The 20,000-nt window shown below is 38.5% G+C and overlaps 2 protein-coding genes and 1 long non-coding RNA gene across 4 annotated transcripts in view; 1 reads left to right on the forward strand and 2 right to left on the reverse strand.

Moving 5' to 3' along the window:
- Positions 1-480: 480 nt before the first annotated feature.
- Positions 481-2,991, reverse strand: LOC128319301 (uncharacterized). Its single transcript, XR_008302754.1, has 4 exons — positions 2,712-2,991; positions 2,400-2,492; positions 2,195-2,287; positions 481-2,043 (listed from the first exon to the last, which is right to left on the reverse strand). It is a non-coding gene; the product is annotated as an uncharacterized LOC128319301 (long non-coding RNA).
- A 324-nt stretch (positions 2,992-3,315) lies between these two features.
- Positions 3,316-6,541, forward strand: slc7a6os (solute carrier family 7 member 6 opposite strand). Its single transcript, XM_026930652.3, has 5 exons — positions 3,316-3,617; positions 4,175-4,480; positions 4,594-4,800; positions 5,176-5,308; positions 6,109-6,541. Exons 1-5 carry the CDS (start codon positions 3,429-3,431, stop codon positions 6,231-6,233), a joined length of 960 nt encoding a protein of 319 aa, XP_026786453.1. The 5' UTR covers positions 3,316-3,428; the 3' UTR covers positions 6,234-6,541.
- Positions 6,542-6,554: 13 nt separating this feature from the next.
- slc7a6 (solute carrier family 7 member 6) overlaps positions 6,555-20,000 on the reverse strand; it is a 13,779-nt gene continuing 333 nt past the window's right edge. The window contains exons 1-10 of one of the 2 annotated variants that reach the window (XM_026930651.3): positions 19,547-19,858; positions 14,998-15,573; positions 13,668-13,793; positions 12,981-13,125; positions 12,749-12,872; positions 11,923-12,026; positions 11,710-11,806; positions 10,078-10,227; positions 9,045-9,228; positions 6,555-7,883 (exon numbers count right to left, since the gene is read on the reverse strand). In XM_026930651.3, the coding sequence (XP_026786452.3) occupies positions 7,816-7,883; positions 9,045-9,228; positions 10,078-10,227; positions 11,710-11,806; positions 11,923-12,026; positions 12,749-12,872; positions 12,981-13,125; positions 13,668-13,793; positions 14,998-15,526 (1,527 nt within the window). In that variant the 5' untranslated portion in view covers positions 15,527-15,573; positions 19,547-19,858 and the 3' untranslated portion in view covers positions 6,555-7,815. Of the gene's footprint in view, positions 7,884-9,044; positions 9,229-10,077; positions 10,228-11,709; positions 11,807-11,922; positions 12,027-12,748; positions 12,873-12,980; positions 13,126-13,667; positions 13,794-14,997; positions 15,574-19,546; positions 19,859-20,000 lie in introns of those variants that run through there. The other variant, XM_053238306.1, reaches the window with a different exon arrangement.

Consider the following 20,000-nt stretch of genomic DNA (forward strand, 5'->3'; position numbering starts at 1 on the left):
TGAACTCAGTTTAGCTCCTATACTGGTTTCATCCCACTGATGCTCAGGAGAGCAGAACATCTTGTTAAAGAAAATCTACAATTAATTTTGTTGTTTAGTTTAGTGGCTTTTAGGGAACATCCTGCTCCACACTCTACTGCAATAAAACAAAATAATAATGAGAAGAAGAAGAGGAGGAGGAGAGGAGTAGAAGCATAAGAAGAAGGAGAAGAAGAAGAAGAAGAAAAAGAAGGAGAAGTAGGAGGTGGTTTAAGATGACGATGATGAAGAAGGAGGAGGAGGAGGAGGAGTAGAAGAAGAGGACGAAGAACAGGAGGAGAAGCAGAAGAGGAGGATAAAGAGGACCAAAAGGTGGTGAAGAAGAAGAAGAAGAAGAATATGGGAGGTATTTCTTGCTAGAAAATTAAATTGAAATTAAAACTGTGCACCCAAAATGAAAAATGAAAAGAAATATTTCCATTTGCATTTTAATTTTCCATGTAAGCACACAACATTAGTGTCAAAAATAAAAATAAAATCAAAACATCAAATGTTAAAACATTTTGTCATTTCATTTCCTTCATCATATCGGTATCTCATGGCCATAATTAATATTAAAATGTTAACAGGTAAAAGAAAATCCTAAGTACACTTTGAATTTTCATTTTTTTAACGAACTTCTAAATTCAATTTAATTCAATTTTATTTGTGTAGCGCTTTTAACAGTGGACATTATCACAAAGCAGTATTATTGTGTACTATAAGGACAAATAGTGTAATTGTGCAACCAGTAAATTCATCACAGTTTTTGCAAGAAGTCCGGCTGGTTAAAATCTATCCACTGTCCACTGATGGAATCTAAATAAATAAATAAAAATAAATTCTAAATAAGTGCCAAAATTAAAATAAAAATGCACTTGGTCTCTTCTTGTTTTTTTTAATAACATTAAGCTACATACCTGAAAAAAAAGACAACAAAACACTTGAAAAGGAGTGAGCCATGTAAAGTCCACTCGGGTGATCCGAATACTTAATGTACGTTTATATCACTTATGTAAAGGTTTTATAAGAGTCTGTCAGCTATGACCAGGAACAAGGAACAGAGGCAGTGAGATTGTCACATTCTTTGTGTTTATTTTTTATATCTTTCCTTGTAGCTTATGATGTATGAGGAGTGAAAAATGCATGCGAGCCAGCTGAATAAATGTGAGGGATATGAAGAAATTATATGATTAAAACAGTACAGATTTGATTTTAAAAACCTGGTTCAAAGTGACAGGAAACCCAGGGGGCGGAGTTTAACACCTGTATAACCCAGGGGGCGGAGTTTAACACCTGTATAAGCCAGGGGGCGGAGTTTAACACCTGTATAAGCCAGGGGGAGGAGTTTAACACCTGTATAAGCCAGGGGGAGGAGTTTAACACCTGTATAACCCAGGGGGCGGAGTTTAACACCTGTATAACCCAGGGGGCGGAGTTTAACACCTGTATAACACCTGCCACTGGCTCTGCTTGGGTCGGCTGTCTGCTCGTAGGCCACGGTGATGATGACCTCGGATAATGATCGAGGTATCTGTGATGATTAACTCGCTCCGCTCCCAGGAAGACCAATTTTGGAGAAAACGATGTGGTGATAAATGATGAAATGTGCCTTCCTTTAATTAAATCATCTTCTAACTTCAATTTAAAAAATCAACTGACTTTTTAAAATTAAGTCCATTTTGCCTTTATAATTCACATTTCTACTTCACATCAACATGTTGTTGTTATTTCCTTCATATTTTCACCCCTCGTACACCCGCCACGTTGATTCTGATGTGGAGCCAATTCTCCTCACACTGCTTCCTGTCTGAACATGACATTATTGTACATATATTTCTTATTTCTTCTTATTTATTCATTTTTTAATTTAGTAATTTAAACGCACATTCAAAAGAGGAGCAGGCCAGGTTTTCATTTCACTGCAGGTTATATACTGTTTATAACTAAGTATGTGACAAATAAAATCTTGAATCCTGAAAAAACATTTGTTGTCTCTTTGGTTCCAAGAGGTATGCCATGTTTCTGTGAAAAGAGAGATTTAATGTATAAAGCTTGAAAGTATCTATCTATCCATCCATCCATCCATCCATCCATCCATCCATCTGTTTTATGAAATACTTTACAAGGCAAGAGGTCACAATAGCATTCATAGTTTCATGAGAAGAAAGTTTACCTTCAGTAACTCCTCAATGTCCGTCAGAGTATTCTTCATCTCATCGTTCTCCGCCTGGAGGATGCTGGGAACCTCCCTCTCTCGCTCACGTTCCTAAAACACACACAAGGGGAAAAAAGGTTCAAACTCGAGTGCTTAATGTTCACATCAGCAAATGGTGAAAAAAGACTACAGCAATCATGGCATAGTGAGTAGAAAAGCTTACCATTAGTAACTCTTCACAGTGTTTTAGCTTCTCCTTCATCTCGTTGTGCTCGGACTGGAGGATGCTGTGAGCCTCCCGCTCTCGCTCACACTCCTAAAACACATGCATCGTTCAAAAGAAGTTCAAACTGAAGTGCTTAATGTTCACATATGCAATGTGCCACTTCTATTCAGTAAAAAAAAATAGTAACTTGAAAATACAATTTTCATTTTGGTTGAATGAACCTCATCGTGAAGGATAAACATGAAAATCCATCATATCGTTCCATTTGTATTAAAAGGAACTGCTTAATGCAAGTTTTTTCTTGCTTACGTTCGTTAGCTCGTCACACTGCCTGTGAGTCTCAGAAAGCAGGTTCCCCGATTCCTGCACTGTTCCTCGCAGTGTCTCCACCTGGTATGTCAGGTTGGACTTCTCCGCCTCCAGCTGAGCAATGGTCTCCACAGCCTTCTGATGTTTCTCCTCTGCTTCTGCCAAGGAGGCCTGAAAGTACAACAATTAAGGCTCGTTGGGTTTATTTACACTTTAAAAACTGACTCATTACTCATGATAATAGTCTGAAATGTGTTGGGGAGAAAGGACAAAACGTCCCCAAAATGTGAGTAAACAAGCACACACACACACACACACACACACACACACACACAGAGAGAGAGAGAGAGAGAGAGAGAGAGAGAGCTCACAATAGCAGTTATAGTTTCATGAAAAGGAAGGTTTACATTCAGTAACTCCTCCTTGTGCATCATTCTCATCACTTAAAGAAAGTAAGTTGTTTGGCAGGGTGTATTTATTGGTTTGTTTGTTTGTTTGTTTGTTTGTTTGTAAAGTAATCCTGCGCTAGACTCCATGCCAATAGGTGGCAGTAATACACTAATCTGGTGTTTGCCAACCGCCATAACACAAAAGAAGAAGAATCAGAAGCAGGCTAGAGAAAAAAAGAAGAAGAAGAAGAAGAAGAGCGCCGCCTTTGTTGTTGTTTGTTTGTTGTTGTTTGTTGTCGTCACTGCGTCTTTATCCTCCGTTAGCGTCATGGATCCCGGGACCACCATCCTGCGGGTGAAGCGGAAGAGAGGGACGGACCCCGCGGACGCGCTGCTGCTGGCCTGCAAGCGGATCCGAGCCGAGTCCAGCGCCGCGCAGCCCGAACCCGAACCCGAACCCGAGCACGCGCGCATCGAGAACTCCGTGTTCAAGCTCGTGGCCACGGTCGCCTCACAGGTGATGCTAACTAGCCGACATGCTAACTCCTTATCTACCTGCTCATTTTGTTAATTAATTAATTAATTAATTAATCTTAACCATACAAAATACTGCTTTATTAAATCGCTAATGAGCTAATCACCTAGCTAGCTAGCTAACAACCGTGACAATTGTGTTCTGTTAGCTAGTTTGCTAGGTATATAGCTAACTTTGCTAGTTGATAGCTAGCTTACTTGACTAGCATAAGTAAATATAACAGTATTTTCTATTTGGATTAGTTTATACAGTATTTATATTTGTATATATGTTTAAACTATATTTTAAACTATAATTTTTACTTTAGTAATATAACAGGACAAATATTTGCTTCTTACAGCATGTAATTAATTAATTTACTTATAATAATTATTCATAATTATAATTTTAATTAGAATATCTGCTCAGGTATTAGTTTTTTAATTTTAATAAAGCAACTCTGTGTGAGAGTGAAATCCATCAAACTCCATATGTTTGAGCGTTAAATCTGTAAAATAAATATAATAAATATCATGTTTTTAACGCGTTTCTCTCTACAGGACGCCCCGGTGCAGACACACGTGCGTGAAGCTCTGTCACGTCCACGTCTCACACACGCCTTGCGTCCGTCTCACGGCAGCTCCAACAGGATCATCGGAGACTTACGCAACGCCAAATGGAGCACCAGGCGAGAGGAGCGCTACCGGATCCTGTCCAGCCACCGAGCCGGGCTTCCTGCAGAACCTCGCAAAGGACGAGAACCCGAAGAGAACGCTCAGGCGGACACGGAACCTCGTTTGGGAGACGTGCAGGTGTTTGATCTCGTTCAGGAGGACTTCGAGGAGGATGAGAAAGATCCTGAGAAGGTAAAGGTTCAGAGGTTGGAGGTGTGTGAGATGATTGCTGGAGGTGTTATGGAAAGGTCAAACGGTTATCAGTGAGTTCCTCTGTGATTTTATCGCTTCTGTATCTTCTCTAGAATGTGAAGTCTGATCCCGAGGCGATTCTGTGTAACTCGGTGAAGATGATACGCGAGAAGCTGAGCGTGTCGACTCACGGAGCCGGGGCTGAACATCGTGAGAAGGAGGACGACTACGTTTACGATCTGTACTACCAGGAGACGGCCACGCCCGGCTGGATTCAGGACATCTTATCAGTCAGACCTTACACTGAAGAAGGAGAGCTGGTGAGTGGAGAGATGTTGAACATCATCTTAATGTTCACCCGGTGTTATTATGTCATAAAACCCAAGAGCCAATCAGGATCCAGTATTCAAATCAGACTATTTAAGAAGGATTTCTCAGAAAAGGGTGGAGTTTGTGACTTATATAATTCATCAAGCAGTTTATTATTTGATACGTAAACACTTTTAAAGTTTTCAGGACCCGTGTAAGTGACTTTAACGTTGTTGTTTTAAACGTCGCTGTTCCTTAACGAGCTATTAATTAACAGTTTATTACCAACAACAGCATTTAGCGTTTATAATGAAGACGAATTAAACGTTTTGGTACTCTGGTATCGGTACCAGTGTTCAATCTGAGTAATGTGATTAAATCCACAGGTACCTGATGAGGTCGCTTGGGAGGAGGAAGTGTACGAGGATGAGGATGATGAAAACGCTGAAAGCAACTGGAGGAACGATTACCCAGACGAGGAAGACAGCAACGACGAGAGTAATGAAGAGCGATACGGAGGTGCGTGGGTCAGGTTCTGGTTCTGGTTCTGGTTCTGTTCTGAGTAAACGTTCCGTTTAGAGCTCACTTAAAGGTTTTTGCACACAGCCCGAGTACAAACGTGTTAATTTCTAGAAACAATCACAAACAGAGTCACTATTTGACCAATCAAAAGGCAGGTCATGATCACATGACCCTCAGGTACAGATCTGGGAAAATGTATTCTGTTCATCTGTAAATAATTTCAACTCAGGACTCTGAAGTTACGAATTTTATATACGTTTTATTATTCTTAGCACTAATCCTAATCCCAGCCTCCCTAATCCACGTCGCGTTTTATTATATTTTCACTTTTATGTTACAGCTAACAGCCTTAACGAGCTTCAGAAATGCTAGAAAATTCTGGATCGCTAACGCTGAGCTCGATTCGAAGAGCGGCCATGTTGATTGGACGACACTCTGTAAACAACTCCGTAAACAAAATTTCAGGTTTCTTCTGATTCTTATTGGTTAGAGACGTGGAATTAAAAGTTACAACCTCAAGCATAAAATTATTCTATAAAAAAAGTTTCTGGAAAAGCTGGAAGTGAATCGGAGCGCACAGTGATTCCGAATAATGCATTTGGGATTTGAAAATATGCATTTTTGTAAATTATATACTCAGAAAAAGATGACGTGAGTGTTCAGTGAATATTTTCAGCAGCTGTAAAAACAGTTAAAATGCAGTAATCAAGCTGTGAAAAGATCGTTGAGATTATTTCGGATCTTAAAAGCGTCCTGCGAATATTCACGTGTTTTTATTCGGTGTATTTTTGCCTCAGGGTGTTGGAGCGAGGAGCACTCGTACAGCCGGAGGAGCTGGGAGCGCTATCAGAGGGAGGTGATGGAGGAGTTTGATGAAGATGGGGATGAAGATGCGGACAGAGAAGAATATGATTCTGATTGAGACTGTGTGTGTGTGTGTGTGTGTGTGTGTGTGTGTGTTTTTACTCCCATGATGATGCCGTGTTGTGTTTGTGTGCCAGTTGATGCGTATAATCCTGCGGATGTTTTTTTTTTGCGTTGTGTTAGTGAGATGCGTGATGTTGCTGTGTTTAGTGGCTGATGTGCATGCTAGTGTGATCAGAAGTGTGTGTGTGTGTGTGTGTGTGTGTGTGTGTGTGTGTGTTGTATGTGTAAACATTCCCAAAAAAAAAGGGGCAGTGTGATTTCTTGTAAATATGTAGATGTGTACAAACCTAAATAAAAAAAAAAAAAAAACTAAAGATTTCAAAATTCAGAAATGTTTATTGATGCAAAATAAATTAAATAAAACTTGTCTCTCAGCTGCACTTTATGAAAGTGAACGAGATTAAAATCAGGAACTCAGTTTACTGTATCATTAGGCATAAAGAATCCAGCGTTCATTTTGTATATCTATAGATAAATACGCTATAATGAAATGTTTTGTACATAATAGTGAATTTCCACACACACACACACACCGCTTCAGTCCTCTCTGAACAGCGTATATGATAGAACCACATCTTCACACTTTCCTCATTGCACTACAATTAAAAATCAGGAAATATAAATTCCTGTGAATCAGATTTATGATCACGATGTTCCAAAGCAGAGTATGAAAACAAAACACACGCCTCGTCTACAAAAGAAATCAAACAATTCATTAAAGAGTGTTTAGTGATAAATCTCTCGTTCTGTGATCACCTGCGAAAGCTGTTTAAACAAACACCGAACACGTGATGACGTGAAAAACACACCTGTGTGTGTCAGCCATTTTTCGTCTTCTTTAAGGCTTGTGGTCATTGTGTTTCCCTTTCCAAATCCACGCACAACTAATTACATCGGAAAATAAAATTCCCAAAGCAAAGTAAACTGCGAAAAAGTGACATGAAGTGAAAATATCTTAAACATGGACAAATTAATCATTAATGATAAATAATAAGTCAAATATAATCCAATGTACAATCATTAAGCCTTTTTTAAACTTTTACTAATTTAGAGCTTTATATTTTATTGTTCTATTCGCAGATAACTTTTCTTCTTTTTCTAGACATAAATGTTTTTAAGTTTAATTATCTCATGCTTGATTTACTGTAACAGGAAATGAGATAAATGTCTATATCCGAGATATTTTCACTCGCCAAAACGTAAATCACTGCAGTGTAGAAGGCATGTTCTAAATATATCCAAAATATCTCAAATAAAAGTAGCTAATAAATAATTTGTTTTTTTTTACACAATCACAAAGAATTCATAAAAAGTGTCCGTTAGACTTCTAACACACAGACGGATAAATATCTTTCGGGAAGACAATCAGAAATCCATCAGCTTACGTCCTCCATAAGGCCCCTCACACTCGTCCCTGAGAGGAGGACACGCCCTGGGTCACATGACTGAGCTCCTTCACCTGACTGTAGGTGTCCAGCACTGACTGTGTGTGTGTGTGTGTGTGTGTGTGTGTGTTCAGGTCTCTCAGAGAAACACACTGGGCTGATGAAGCAGTTCTTTTAGACGTGATGGACGATTTAATCCACCGGGTCCATCTCTGTGAGCACGCAGAAACACGTGAACTGAGTGAATCGAGTGACAGAACCTGCAGGAGAGAGAGAAAAAAACAAAAAGATGAAAGTGACCCGGTCCACACAATCGACACCAGCAGGTTCTGAAACTTATTCGACTAGAGAACTCCTTAACCAGAGTAGAACATTTAAGAGAAAGAAAATAAAACATATGATTTGATGCTATAAAAAAAAAGAAGAGTCAATGAAACTACATATACGATTCTATCCATTAGAGCCGAGCGATACGACAAAAATATCACATCACGATTCTCAAAGGCATTCCTACGATACATGATAGAAGATCACAATACATTCGTCAGGTTTGATAGTAATTTCCCAGCAATACAGTAGTGTTGCATTTTTGTTAAAAAAAAAAAAAAAAAAAAAAAAAAAAAAAAAAATCTGATACTTTATACACATCATGCATTAATTTATTTTTATTTTTTTTTTTATATTTAAAAATAACATTTTCTATTGATTAAAAAATAGAAAATATGTAACACTGAAAGAAGAATTTAAAAAAATCTGAAAAAAATGTTTACTTTTATTTATATAGTATAAATAGTAAAAATAAACAGTAAAAATAAATAGTACAAATATTTAACCGTGAAAGGAGAATTTTTTTTAAAATTTGCAAAATTTTTTTGAAACTTTTTTTTTAAAGATTAAGTAGTAAGTTTAACACCAAATCAGCTGTTTCCAGTCAGTCTGTAATTATTAAAATAACCATTAAAAATGTAATAAAAAGATATCACAATATCTCAGAAGTGTATTGTGACATAAATTATCACAATATCGATATTATAATATATATGTAGGATGTGAAATCAGTAGATATTTGGGGGAAAAAAAAAAAAGCTTGTGCTGCATAAAAAACTGAAAGATTTTCAACAATACTTCTTACTTAAGTTATTTAACTAATACTTATTTAAGTTATTTAACACTAAAAAGTAGGATACAATTCTGTAATGTAATTTGAACATTTTTATAAATGCAAATCAGCTACTTCCAGTGTCGGGTATTAAAACAAAAAAATAAACGTTATACAGAGAGAGAGATCACGATCCTGCAGCGTTTTATCACAATGTTGATATTATGTCGTCATATCGCCCGACCCTAACGTGATTAAACGGTGCAGTTAAAGACACTGAATCATGTTTTAAAAAGTGTTAGTGAGAAGCTGAAACACTCACGCAGCAGTGTGGTGATGAACGGCGGCCGCTTGGACTCGGGGAGGTGAACGCCCAGGAAGTAAACGGGAACGCCCGAGAGAGCGATGGAGATGCCGATGAGGGAGTTGAGCGTGTCGCTGTAGAGGGGAACTGCAACCAGGAACACCGTACACAAGCAGAACACCACGGGGTACACCAGGGACAACTGTATACACACACACACACACACACACACACACACACACACACACACAAAATAATAATTACAATTATTAATGTATTTATCTCACAGTGCTGTGGATTCTGATTGGTCATCAGGTGTTGATTAGTTTTCTAGAACAGCAGCTCTGACAGTAGTGCAGCTGCAAATCCCAGATTTATTTATAATTAATGCGCTCGTTCTAATACGTTATCGTTTCTATAGTAACAGCTCATTCACAGGGACTCGTACGGAGGACGCTCCACCATAAAACGTGCATAATACTGATAAAAAGTATGATACGTCATTTGTTAATAAGCAATAAATTGTAATCGTTGGTATTAATTGCTGTGGTGTAAGAGGAATAAAACATTTTATTATTATTTATTATTATTATTATTATTATTATTATTATTATATTATTGGAAAATAATCAACTTCATGGTGGTAACCATAAAACACACACACACTCACTGTGTTTATTAATTACATATTACTTTATATACATGTAAATATACAAGTGTAATATTTACAGTGTAAGATACACACATTCTATAATATATGTTATACCTCTATTCCATTATACTTCCTATTTAGCATCTATAATTTATCTTATATATTTTTAGATTCTTTTATTCCCTTATGTATTATCCTGTACTTTAAATAGTCCAGTGTTGTGTTTCGTCTGCACACACTAACACAATCTCCTTGTATATCTAACACACCTGAGAAATAAACCAGAATTTCAATTAAAACTGAAGCTACAGCAGTTTATACTAAAATCACACAGCGTGTAATGTAAAGTAAAGTAAAGTAAATGTAATGTAATGTAATGATTATTATACAGCTCGTCACCTTCAGAGGCCGCGGTCTCTCCGGATCTTTCCAGCGCAAGTAGATCTGTCCAGCGATGGACAAACCGACGAAGAACCAGTAGCTGAAGCTGTAGTAGTTAATCAGCTGGAACACATCCTGCACGGTCAGGTAGATCAGAGCCATGGCACACTGCGAGCACAACAACATCAGTGACATCAGAGAGAGAGAGAGAGAGAGAGAGAGAGAGAGAGAGAGAGAGAGAGAGAGAAACGTGACCACCAGAGGGAGCTACACCTCACCATCTACATTCCTGATCTGCTGGATTAGATCATCTGCAGGACTCACAGTGGAGTTTATCTTGGTTTAAAGCTCCTTAAATACTCGGGATGATCTGCAGGACTTCATGCTTATGTTCTTTAACACTACGGTTATAGATCTGGATCTGAATAATATTCTTCACTTCACTTTATTATTACAAGCACGGACGTCAAACAGTGACATCAAATTTGATGTCTAGCTCAGTATTTCATGTTTTTGATCTGAATTTATTTTACAAAATCACAATTAGCACAAGCCAGAGGAGTTGAAAATGCATTTACATGGAAAAACCACACCATGTTCTTTTACATGAATGTTTGTGTACTTTTTATTTCATGTATTAGCACAAATTTCTTCCAGTATACATGACTGAGACAAAGAACAGAACAGTCCCGCCCCTTTAGCTAACATGGGCGTGGCCTAACAGCAGATCAATACAGCTAGCCGTTTTAGAGACAGGACTCAGTTTAAGAGCAGGGTTTGTATTTAATGTCATCACGCCACTCGTCCATCCTGTTTGGAGTCATGTTATTATGTGATTGACGTTTCATATTTGAGATTTAAACATCATGCTGCTGCAGATAAATCAGAATAAACTGATTTCTTTCCTATCAAACCGGTAAAGTTTGTTAAAGTGGTGATTATGAAGAAATCAGATTGATCTTTATTGATTACACACTTCTAAAACTGTGGGCAAATTACATCTAAGCAAGCTAACTTTATTATAAATCATAATGAGAAGATAAGATGAAACCACACTGAGTTTTTCTTACATTTTTGCACAACTAATTGCAGGTAGGAACTAAAGTTGTGAGCGGGGAACTGAAGAAAAGTCGGACCACACGAGGTCAAAGGATCGGAACCATTCGAGCCGATCATTTGGATTTGGATCGTTTGGAAATTTTTGCTTCTTTACAGCGTCATATCTTCATATTTTGCATAGAGATGAGAAAATCTCAGTTCAAATGTCATGTGTTAGTGAAATTGTGGCTCTTTGCTGTTCATGTACGTAGGAGATGTATGATCACCTGTCACTTAGTCATGTCTAGGTGTGAAGAGCGAATTACACTAAATTACATCTATGATAACAGTTATTTTTCTAGATAATTGGGACATGCCATCTTCTGAGACACAATCTGGCAACCAGAGTACAACCTCAGTGATGTGTTTAAGGTGTAGCAGACAGCGGATTAAACCTTCAGGCGAAAGTCAAAGCCAAACCCCCATGAGCAGTTATCATAAACAAATAATTCCATTATTAAGTTAGCATGCTAGCTTGGAATTTTCTCACACACAGTTTTCACACAGACTGGGTTAAGAGCCATAAATGATATGATCCAAGCTTGTACTTACGTTGAAGAGGAGCGCAGGGACGGGCGTGAACCTCTGCACGTGAATCATGGACAACGCGTCAGGGAGATGACCTTCCCGAGAGCCGACGAAGAAAAGCCTAAAACACAGTCAGGATGTGTCAGGAAAGTGTGAATGGTGTGTGTGTGTGTGTGTGTGTGTGTGTGTGTGTGTGTGTGTGTGTGTGTGTGTGTAAAATCTTGTAATGAATCTGACCTGGACGCTGCGATGATGGAGGAGTTGAGTCCACCGTAGCAGGACAGAGCCACAGCGATGGGGATAGTCCAGCTCATTACACCTAAAGTGTGATCAGCAAACGTCTGCGAGTGTGCGCGCGCACACACACACACACACACACACACACACACACACACAATAAATATGTAATAGTCCACAAGTGTTTTATTCCTCTTACACATCAATTTACCACTATTTACATTTTTTATGTATTAAAGAGCAACACGTCATATGTTTTATCTGTTTACAGTTACATTTAATATTGTGGAATGTCCATGAAGCAAGTTAGTTCCTGTTGTCTCTTACGTTATAGCAGCTATAAACACTCGTTCCCTCACCAGCGTCTCTTTATTCTCTCTCCAAGTTAATAAGAAAATAATCGCAGCTTGTTACGCATGTTACTGAGAAACCGCAAAGAAGAAGCGTAAACTTGAAGTTACAGCTTTACTTATATGTTAAATAAACCTCTACTAACATTTATTATTAGGCATAGACTGTGTAGAAATGTATGAGAACGAAATGTATAAACCTCAGGTGACACGTTTGAGTGTCTCTCCAAAACTAGTACGAAATACTAAGAAATATCGTCCAAACCAGAACACTGCTCAATGCAGCACATCATACAGGAAGCTGGGTGTGAAGTGTAATAGCTGATTTGTACATTAACGCACTCCAGCTTTCAGATTCTTATTCAGCTAACCGGAGATGCTTCTGGCTACAATAGAAATCTGCTCAGGATTCAGACATGAAGCATGAAACCTCTCGTGTGTAAACACCATCCTGGTTTTTAATTCTGTGAACGCACCACTGCCACGGCGTCGCTGGCGAGGATGGAGCTCATGTCCAGCACGGCGTAGTAGGCCACGTTGGTCAGGATGTAGATGACGGTGACGATGGGCATCGACACGGCTATAGCCAGAGGAAGATTCCTGAACAGATAAACGTGACACACTTCGGTTTTAGAGTTTATCAGATTGTATACATTGAGATTTCTTTATTGTTAAAACGGTGTAAGTGAGAGTTAAACCTGTACACACCTCTCTGGATTCTTGATTTCCTCAGTGACAAAGTTCAGAGTGTCCCAGCCCGAGTAGGAGAACAGGGCGGAGTACAGGGCCAGGGCGATGTCTCCCGGGTCACGAGACGACCCCTGGAAGAAACCCTCAAAGTTTTCTGTACGACCTTTAAGACGAAGCATACGAGCAACGTTAAATTACTGCAAAGATTAATAAGCGAGGTGAAATGAAAAACTTATGAATTCAAGCTTAAGTTTCTGTAAACATATTTATCAAATTAAAAGCTCTGTAACAAGGAAAACAGTTGCATCATGCAGCAGGTTTATCCTAAGACATGAACAGAAATCTACAACTGTAAACTGATAAACTAAATGATGGTGTTCTTCAATAAATAAAAATTATATAACTGGAAATTTGCTGAGAACTTGGTGCTGGGACAATAAAATTACTTATTTTCATATAACAGCACATCGTCGCAAATTTCCAGTTATAATTTTTATTTATTGAAGAACACCACGTTATTTTTTTTATCAGTTTATAGTCATAGATTTAATATAAACCTATTCATATAAAGCTGTGATTTGCAGCTGCACTACTGTCAGAGCTGCTGTTATAGAAAATTAATCAACACCTTCTGACCAATCACAATCCAGAACTCAACAGCGTTGTAGTGTGAAGGAAAAAAAAAAAAAGGAACAGGAGCCTCACCCTGACACAGCTTCACCATGCCCGTGATGATTATGACGATGAGGGCCAGAACTTTGGCGTAGGTGAAGATGTCCTGCACTCTGGTGCCCCACTTCACATACGCAGCGTTAATGAACGTCAACAAACCTGCGACGTGGAGAAATAATCAGCGCTCGCTGAGATGAGACTTTTATAAAACATTGCTGATAAAAATGACCAACAGTGGTACAAGAAACTGAACCAAAAAAAAAAAACCAAACAAAAACAAAACAAAAAAAAAGGCGTAAACGTTAATACTGAATCTAGCGTAAACAAGATTCATGATTAGATAGATTTATAGAATTAAAAAGGATTCTTGCTGTTTGTGGTGGGGGAAGGAAAAAAAAAAAAAAAAAAAAAAAAAAAAAAAAAAGTTCTTCCTACATTGTTAATAAGTTTAAAGATCAGTAAATTTATCATGATTCAACTGTATCAGGGCCAAAAACCTCAGTGTCTTTGTGTCTAATTTTCACTTTAACATTCCTACAATTTCTACGATTTTTATACATTAAACTGTACGCATTTTCAGCCTTTTCAGACCAGCACAAGATTTCTGAAACAGGTCGAATCAGGATGTACAAGTGATGAAATGATTTTTGGTGCCCTAAAGTCTAGAAAAACAAAGAGGGGAATCATTAAATCTGTGAAAACGCCCTGGGTCACGACAGCAAGCGAGATATCCAGAGGCGACAGGTAGGAGAGGAGAAGCTCGACAGAACCGGATAAACACATTTCAGGAAAAGTGATTAATGACCCGGTTAGAGCAACAGGTTTAGAAACACGACGAGCAGATGAATTATTTTTTAAAAAAAAAAAAACAAACATTTTTCTGGGTTGCAACAAGAGTCTGAGAGATTTTTGTAGATTTTTTGTGAGATTCAAACAGAGCCAAAGGACAGAGCCATGTGTTCTGAAGATTTGAAGAAAATAAACTCAGTTTTTAAAATCTGGTTATTTATATAATTGTCTCATCACTTGTTTAGCTGCAGCTCCGTGTTCTCCGTGCTCGGATGACTTTTCTGATTTCCACACACACACACACACAACTGGTAAAGGTTTATTTAAGTCCTACACACACCTCAGAACATTTTTTGCTTTGTGGCTCATTTAAGGTTTATAAAAACTCTATAAACAGCTTCAGTTCATTTCTAACACACAGCACTATATGATTGATATCACGAGATATTAACATCGTGATCGTTTAGTAAGGCCTCTGTTATTCACCGTGACAAGAAAATGTACATTAAAATGTTTTTATTCCATTGGTTTGACTTCCCACTGAACAAAGACTAAATTAAATCCCTGTACTCACAGATGCAGGCTGCGGCGATGAGCCGAGAGGCGGAGTACGGCGGCTCGCAGGTGGGGAACAGCGGCTGCACCAGGTAGTTGGCGAAGGTGATGGCGATGACGGCCTGGCTGGTGGGCTCGATGATGAGGAGCGACGTCCAGAGCCGAATAAACGCCAGAAAGCCTCCAAACGACTCCAGGATATAGGCGTAGCTGGCACCCGACTTGGTGATGGTGGTGCCCAGTTCAGCGTAACACAGAGCGCCGATCACGGAGAAGATTCCCCCGATGGCCCAGATGATCAGCGACAGCCCGTAGGAGGCGCTGTAGATCAGCACGCCTTTAGGAGAGACGAAGATCCCCGAGCCGATCATGTTTCCCACGATGAGACTGATCCCGTTCAGGAGCGAGATCTCCTTCTTCAGCTGCATCATCTCTCTGGGCTGGGACTCTTCTGCTCCCCCAGAGCGCTGTCTGTTTAATACGCCGGTACTGGTACCCGTACCAGAAGCGGAACCAGAAGCGGAACCAGAACCGGAACCGTTCTCCATTCTGTCCTTAAGCTGGTGGAGGAACAAACACTGCAACTTGCTCTGATCTGGAACACAGAAAAGAGTTTACATACTTTTCATTAAACTCATCAGTCCGAGAAACATCATAGTGTTTTTAACATGGGATCCAGCTCCAGAATTATTGGCACCCTTCATAAAACAGAGCAAATATTTATACATGTATCTACACCACAGCTCTGCTGAATTCTGGATCGTGATTGGTCGGAAGGTGTTGATTAATTTTTCTATAACAGAAGCTCTGACAGTTTGACAATCTAAGCCTAATAAACAGATTAAAAAGAAAACGGTGCACAATCGATAAATGATGTGGTGAAGTTTTCTGTAAGGAGATGTTTATTTCATATTGATGGAAGGAGTCTCCAGTGTCAGAGCTTTGTAAACAGTCAGAGGTAAAGCTGTAACTAAGTTTTCCGACATCTTCAGGACAGAGGAGTTTACGCTTCTTCTTTGCGGTTTCTCGGTAACACGCGTAACAAGCTGCGTTTAATTTTTTGTCTTATTAACTTGAAGAGAGAGAATAAAGAGACGCTGGTGAGGGAACGACTGTTTATAGCTGCTATAACGTAAGTGACAACAGGAACTAACCTGTTTCATGAACATTAAAATGTAGCTATAGGGGGATAAAAAGTACATGTCATTCTTTAAGAAATAAAACTATGCAATTGCTGTGATAAGAGGAATAGAACACTTTGGGCTGTGCTGTTATAGAAAATTATCAAATTCGGGTTGTAAAAAAAAAAAAAAGAAAAAAAAAAAAGCCTCCCTACTGCGGATTATTTTCCTATAATAGCGTAAATCCAAAGTGTTTGTTTTATTCCTTACGTGAAGAACATTAAATTAAAAATATCACCAAAAATCATAACAGAAAGGTGTTTTTCTTTATTAATAGAGCATTTTCTTCTGCAAAACAATTTCATAATTAATACCTGCCAAATCTTTCTGTAGAGTGAAAGAAAAAAAAAAAAACAGTCCTGAGTCACTTCTCGTGATCCGATTTCAATCATAAGTCCAATTCCTGGAAAATTTTCAACTGTTACAGACTTGTGAAGCATTTTTGTTTATGCTTAATGTTTAAAAAAAAAAAAAAAATCTATTTGTGTATTTAAATACCCATTACTCAACTTGTACAGTTATCTTTCGTGTTAAAGTTTGGTTTTCCCCTGCAGTGATAGCAGATGAAGTGATTTACGTGATGTGTGCAACCTCTTATTTATACCCCAGGGAAAGCTTCTTGTTAATAATACAATCAATTTTTTTACTCATTCTCTGAAGATAAAATATCCAGTTCTCCAGGTTAAAATCTGTTCAGTGTGTGAATGCAGATCAAAGCAGCGGCGACCAATTCCACAATTTACCACTTTACGATGACAAATTCTGTAAAATTAAAGATTTTTTAAATAATAGAGGGGAAAAGGTTTAAAGCTTACAGGGATGTGTGTGTGAGCATGTAGTATGTAGCTCTGCTCTCATCTAAGCGTGGTGTGAAATCAGCAGTCAATACATCTCTTTCACACACACACACACACACACACACACACACACACACACACAGGATGACTCGGACTGACTCGATGAAGAAATCATTTTTATCACTTCTTCTGAAACTGTGTCTCAATCTCAATCACTGTAAACCTGGTAAACAATCCCCCGACTGTTTAATAGGAATTTCAGATAAGATTCAGCCTGAGAGAGGTTTTGTGTGCTGGAACAGTAAAACGAGCAACACGCTGTTAAATGATTAAACGCAGACGTCTGATTGGTGCCTGGCTGATAACACACTCCTCAGAGTAGATGACTTTCTGATGCTTTACTCAATAAAGCAGGTGGCCAAGGTGATGATATAGTAGAGATTAAATCTCTTCTGATTAAATCACAGTTCATTAACTAATTCATGTTACATTTCATTTCACTATTAAAAATTCAGTGGTGTCAAACCAAAAGTAGCTGATCGATGCGATTTCTATTTTATTTCCTACAAACAGCTTTGGTTTTCTGTTAAATACTTTCTGTGAACATTGAAAAGTTTTTAAAAACTTTTCCGGGTCTCATTTTTGTTGGAAAAACTTTAATATTGTACTAAAATGAAATATTGTGGCATTTGTGTTGTTCTGTGTCTCTTCCGATAATTTAGTTTCCCAGAACGTCGAATCCCAAACATCTGCACTCGAGCCATATAAAGCCCTGGTGCATGAAGAGTGTGTTAACGTCGCCATGGAAACGCGTGATCGTCACCGTGGTTTTGACCTTGTGCTCAGCTGGTTGAGTGTGTGTGTGCATGCATGAGAGAGTGTGTGTGTGTGCATGCATGAGAGAGAGTATGTGTGTGTATGTGTGTGTGTGGTGTGTGTGTGTGTGAGTGATCCATGTCCTTGAAGCACACAGTTGTTTTCTTGTTATTTTAGTTCACTGACTCTTTTAGGCAGCTGGGTTTTTTTTGGATACTCCAAGCGTAAACCTTTAACACACACCTCATTAACTGTCAGATCGAAATTACTGACGAAGTTTGAAGTGTTAAATAATAAACCAGGAAAACACTGGCTACAGATATTGTTAATCTCACTAAATCTCACTAAAATGGCAGGGTCTATTAACATACATGAATATGCAAATTTGGACATGCCTCCACGTCCTCCTGCAATTCCTAACTGCCTCATATCACAAACATTAGCTACGCTAGCTAAGTAACTGTTAGTAAACTCTCACACTAGTGGGATTTCAGTCTCAGAGTTTCGATTAACACTCTCATTTTCTCCCCGATTTATTTAACAGCAGCCCAAATCTATTAGAATAGGTTTCAGCGTTACTATGACAACCACCATTTGTAGGTCACCAACATTAGCTATGTTAGCTAGCTTAGCATGCAAAAAAAAAAATAAAAAAAATATACCCAGGTACCACATTGTCATCCTTTAACCTCAGACATGATTGGCTCGAATCGGTGGAGTTTATTTTATTTAGTGACATCACAACCTGGGCTCATATGTAGCTCCGCCCCCAAATCAGCTTTATAAAGAAGGACAGAAATTTCTGTTTGTGTTTCTGTTTAAATTTAGAGAAATTTTGAGAACGTGTCTGTAAAAGCACAAAGTTTTGCCAGAAATGCACAAAAAAGAAATTATTTAATGAAATAATTCATTTATTACAGTTATGATTATAATTAATTACTCAATTAATCACTAAATAAATATTTACCACCGTACATTCGTTTAAAAATGCTATAGTACTACAGTTGTTTTAGCACTTAAAATGATGACGTAGTGAAAGTTAATTTATAATGGGATGATTATAATGGGAATTGTGCTATTAAAGAGAGCGAGAATCACGTGACCCTTATTTTACTCGTGTCACGTGATCATCTATAACGATTACGCATACCTGAAGGCTTTCCTCAGTGTGTGTGTGTGTGTGTGTGTGTGTGTGTGTGTGTGTGTGTGTGTGTGTGTGTTTTTTAAACATTTGCACAATCAGCTAACTGTTAGAAACTTCAAGCCTGTTTTCATTTTAGTTTTGGCCTTGACAGTAAAAAAAAAACAAAACAAAAACAAAAAACAAAAACAAAAAACAAAAACAAAAACACACACACACACACACACACACACACACAGCTGCTTTCAGAAGCACAAGAAGATATAAATAGAAAGAGCACAAGGCTGATTTCAGACCAATCTGGCAACCCTGAGAGAGCCCCAGCGATAAGGGCTGAAACCTGGCAACCTCTTTTGTTGCACTGCGGGACACACAGCCACTAAAACCTAAAGTTTAACGATTATATACCATTACACATGTTCAGAGAGGAGGCAGGTTATGAGAACATCTGGATGTTGGCTGTGAAAGTGAGCAGATTCGGTTAAAGTGAGGGATTGAGTGTGTATCAGCTCAGAGAGGATCACAAAGCTTGTTTTTCTCCTCAGATGAAGGGTTCATGAAAAACACCATCACTTCATATCAGTCATAAAAACGTCAGAGTGAGTTTCTCTCAGAAAAAGGTGCAGCACTGACCACCAGAAGCCGGGGTCTGATTCCAGCAGGGTCTGATTCCAGCAGGGTCTGATCTGCCTTCAGCTCGCGCACAGGTGTTCACATTACTCACATGATTCAGATTATGAGGCGCTTTTTCTCCAAACAAAGCAACAAAACACCGACTTCAGAGTTCAGACTGTACACAGCCTTCTACATGCCACATCCTGTTTACGACAGAGGAGCAGCTAACTCACAGGAAACATCTCATTTCATCTCATTTCATCTCATGAGGAACAACAAAAACCCTGAACAAATGGAGTTCTCTGAACAGACTCTGATTCCTGCTGAAGTGTCATGTTCAATTCCGACATGAGAAATAAATAACACCACGTGACCTGCCTCTCTCAATCATTATCTCTCTATTCCCTCAATCCGTCGCTCATTATGTCGCTTTTAATTAATTATTAATTATTTAATTAATTAATTACTATAG

Source organism: Pangasianodon hypophthalmus, chromosome 11 (genome assembly GCF_027358585.1).
Source record: "Pangasianodon hypophthalmus isolate fPanHyp1 chromosome 11, fPanHyp1.pri, whole genome shotgun sequence".
Lineage (NCBI taxonomy): Eukaryota > Metazoa > Chordata > Actinopteri > Siluriformes > Pangasiidae > Pangasianodon > Pangasianodon hypophthalmus.

What these genes read in the sequence shown, in the direction of transcription:
- slc7a6os (XM_026930652.3), top strand. Translation starts at nt 3,429, where the DNA reads ATGGATCCCGGGACCACCATCCTGCGGGTGAAGCGGAAGAGAGGGACG. An exon ending in TGGCCACGGTCGCCTCACAG is followed by an intron (nt 3,618 to 4,174) that starts GTGATGCTAACT and finishes TTCTCTCTACAG; the next exon opens with GACGCCCCGGTGCAGACACA. An exon ending in ACACTGAAGAAGGAGAGCTG is followed by an intron (nt 4,801 to 5,175) that starts GTGAGTGGAGAG and finishes TTAAATCCACAG; the next exon opens with GTACCTGATGAGGTCGCTTG.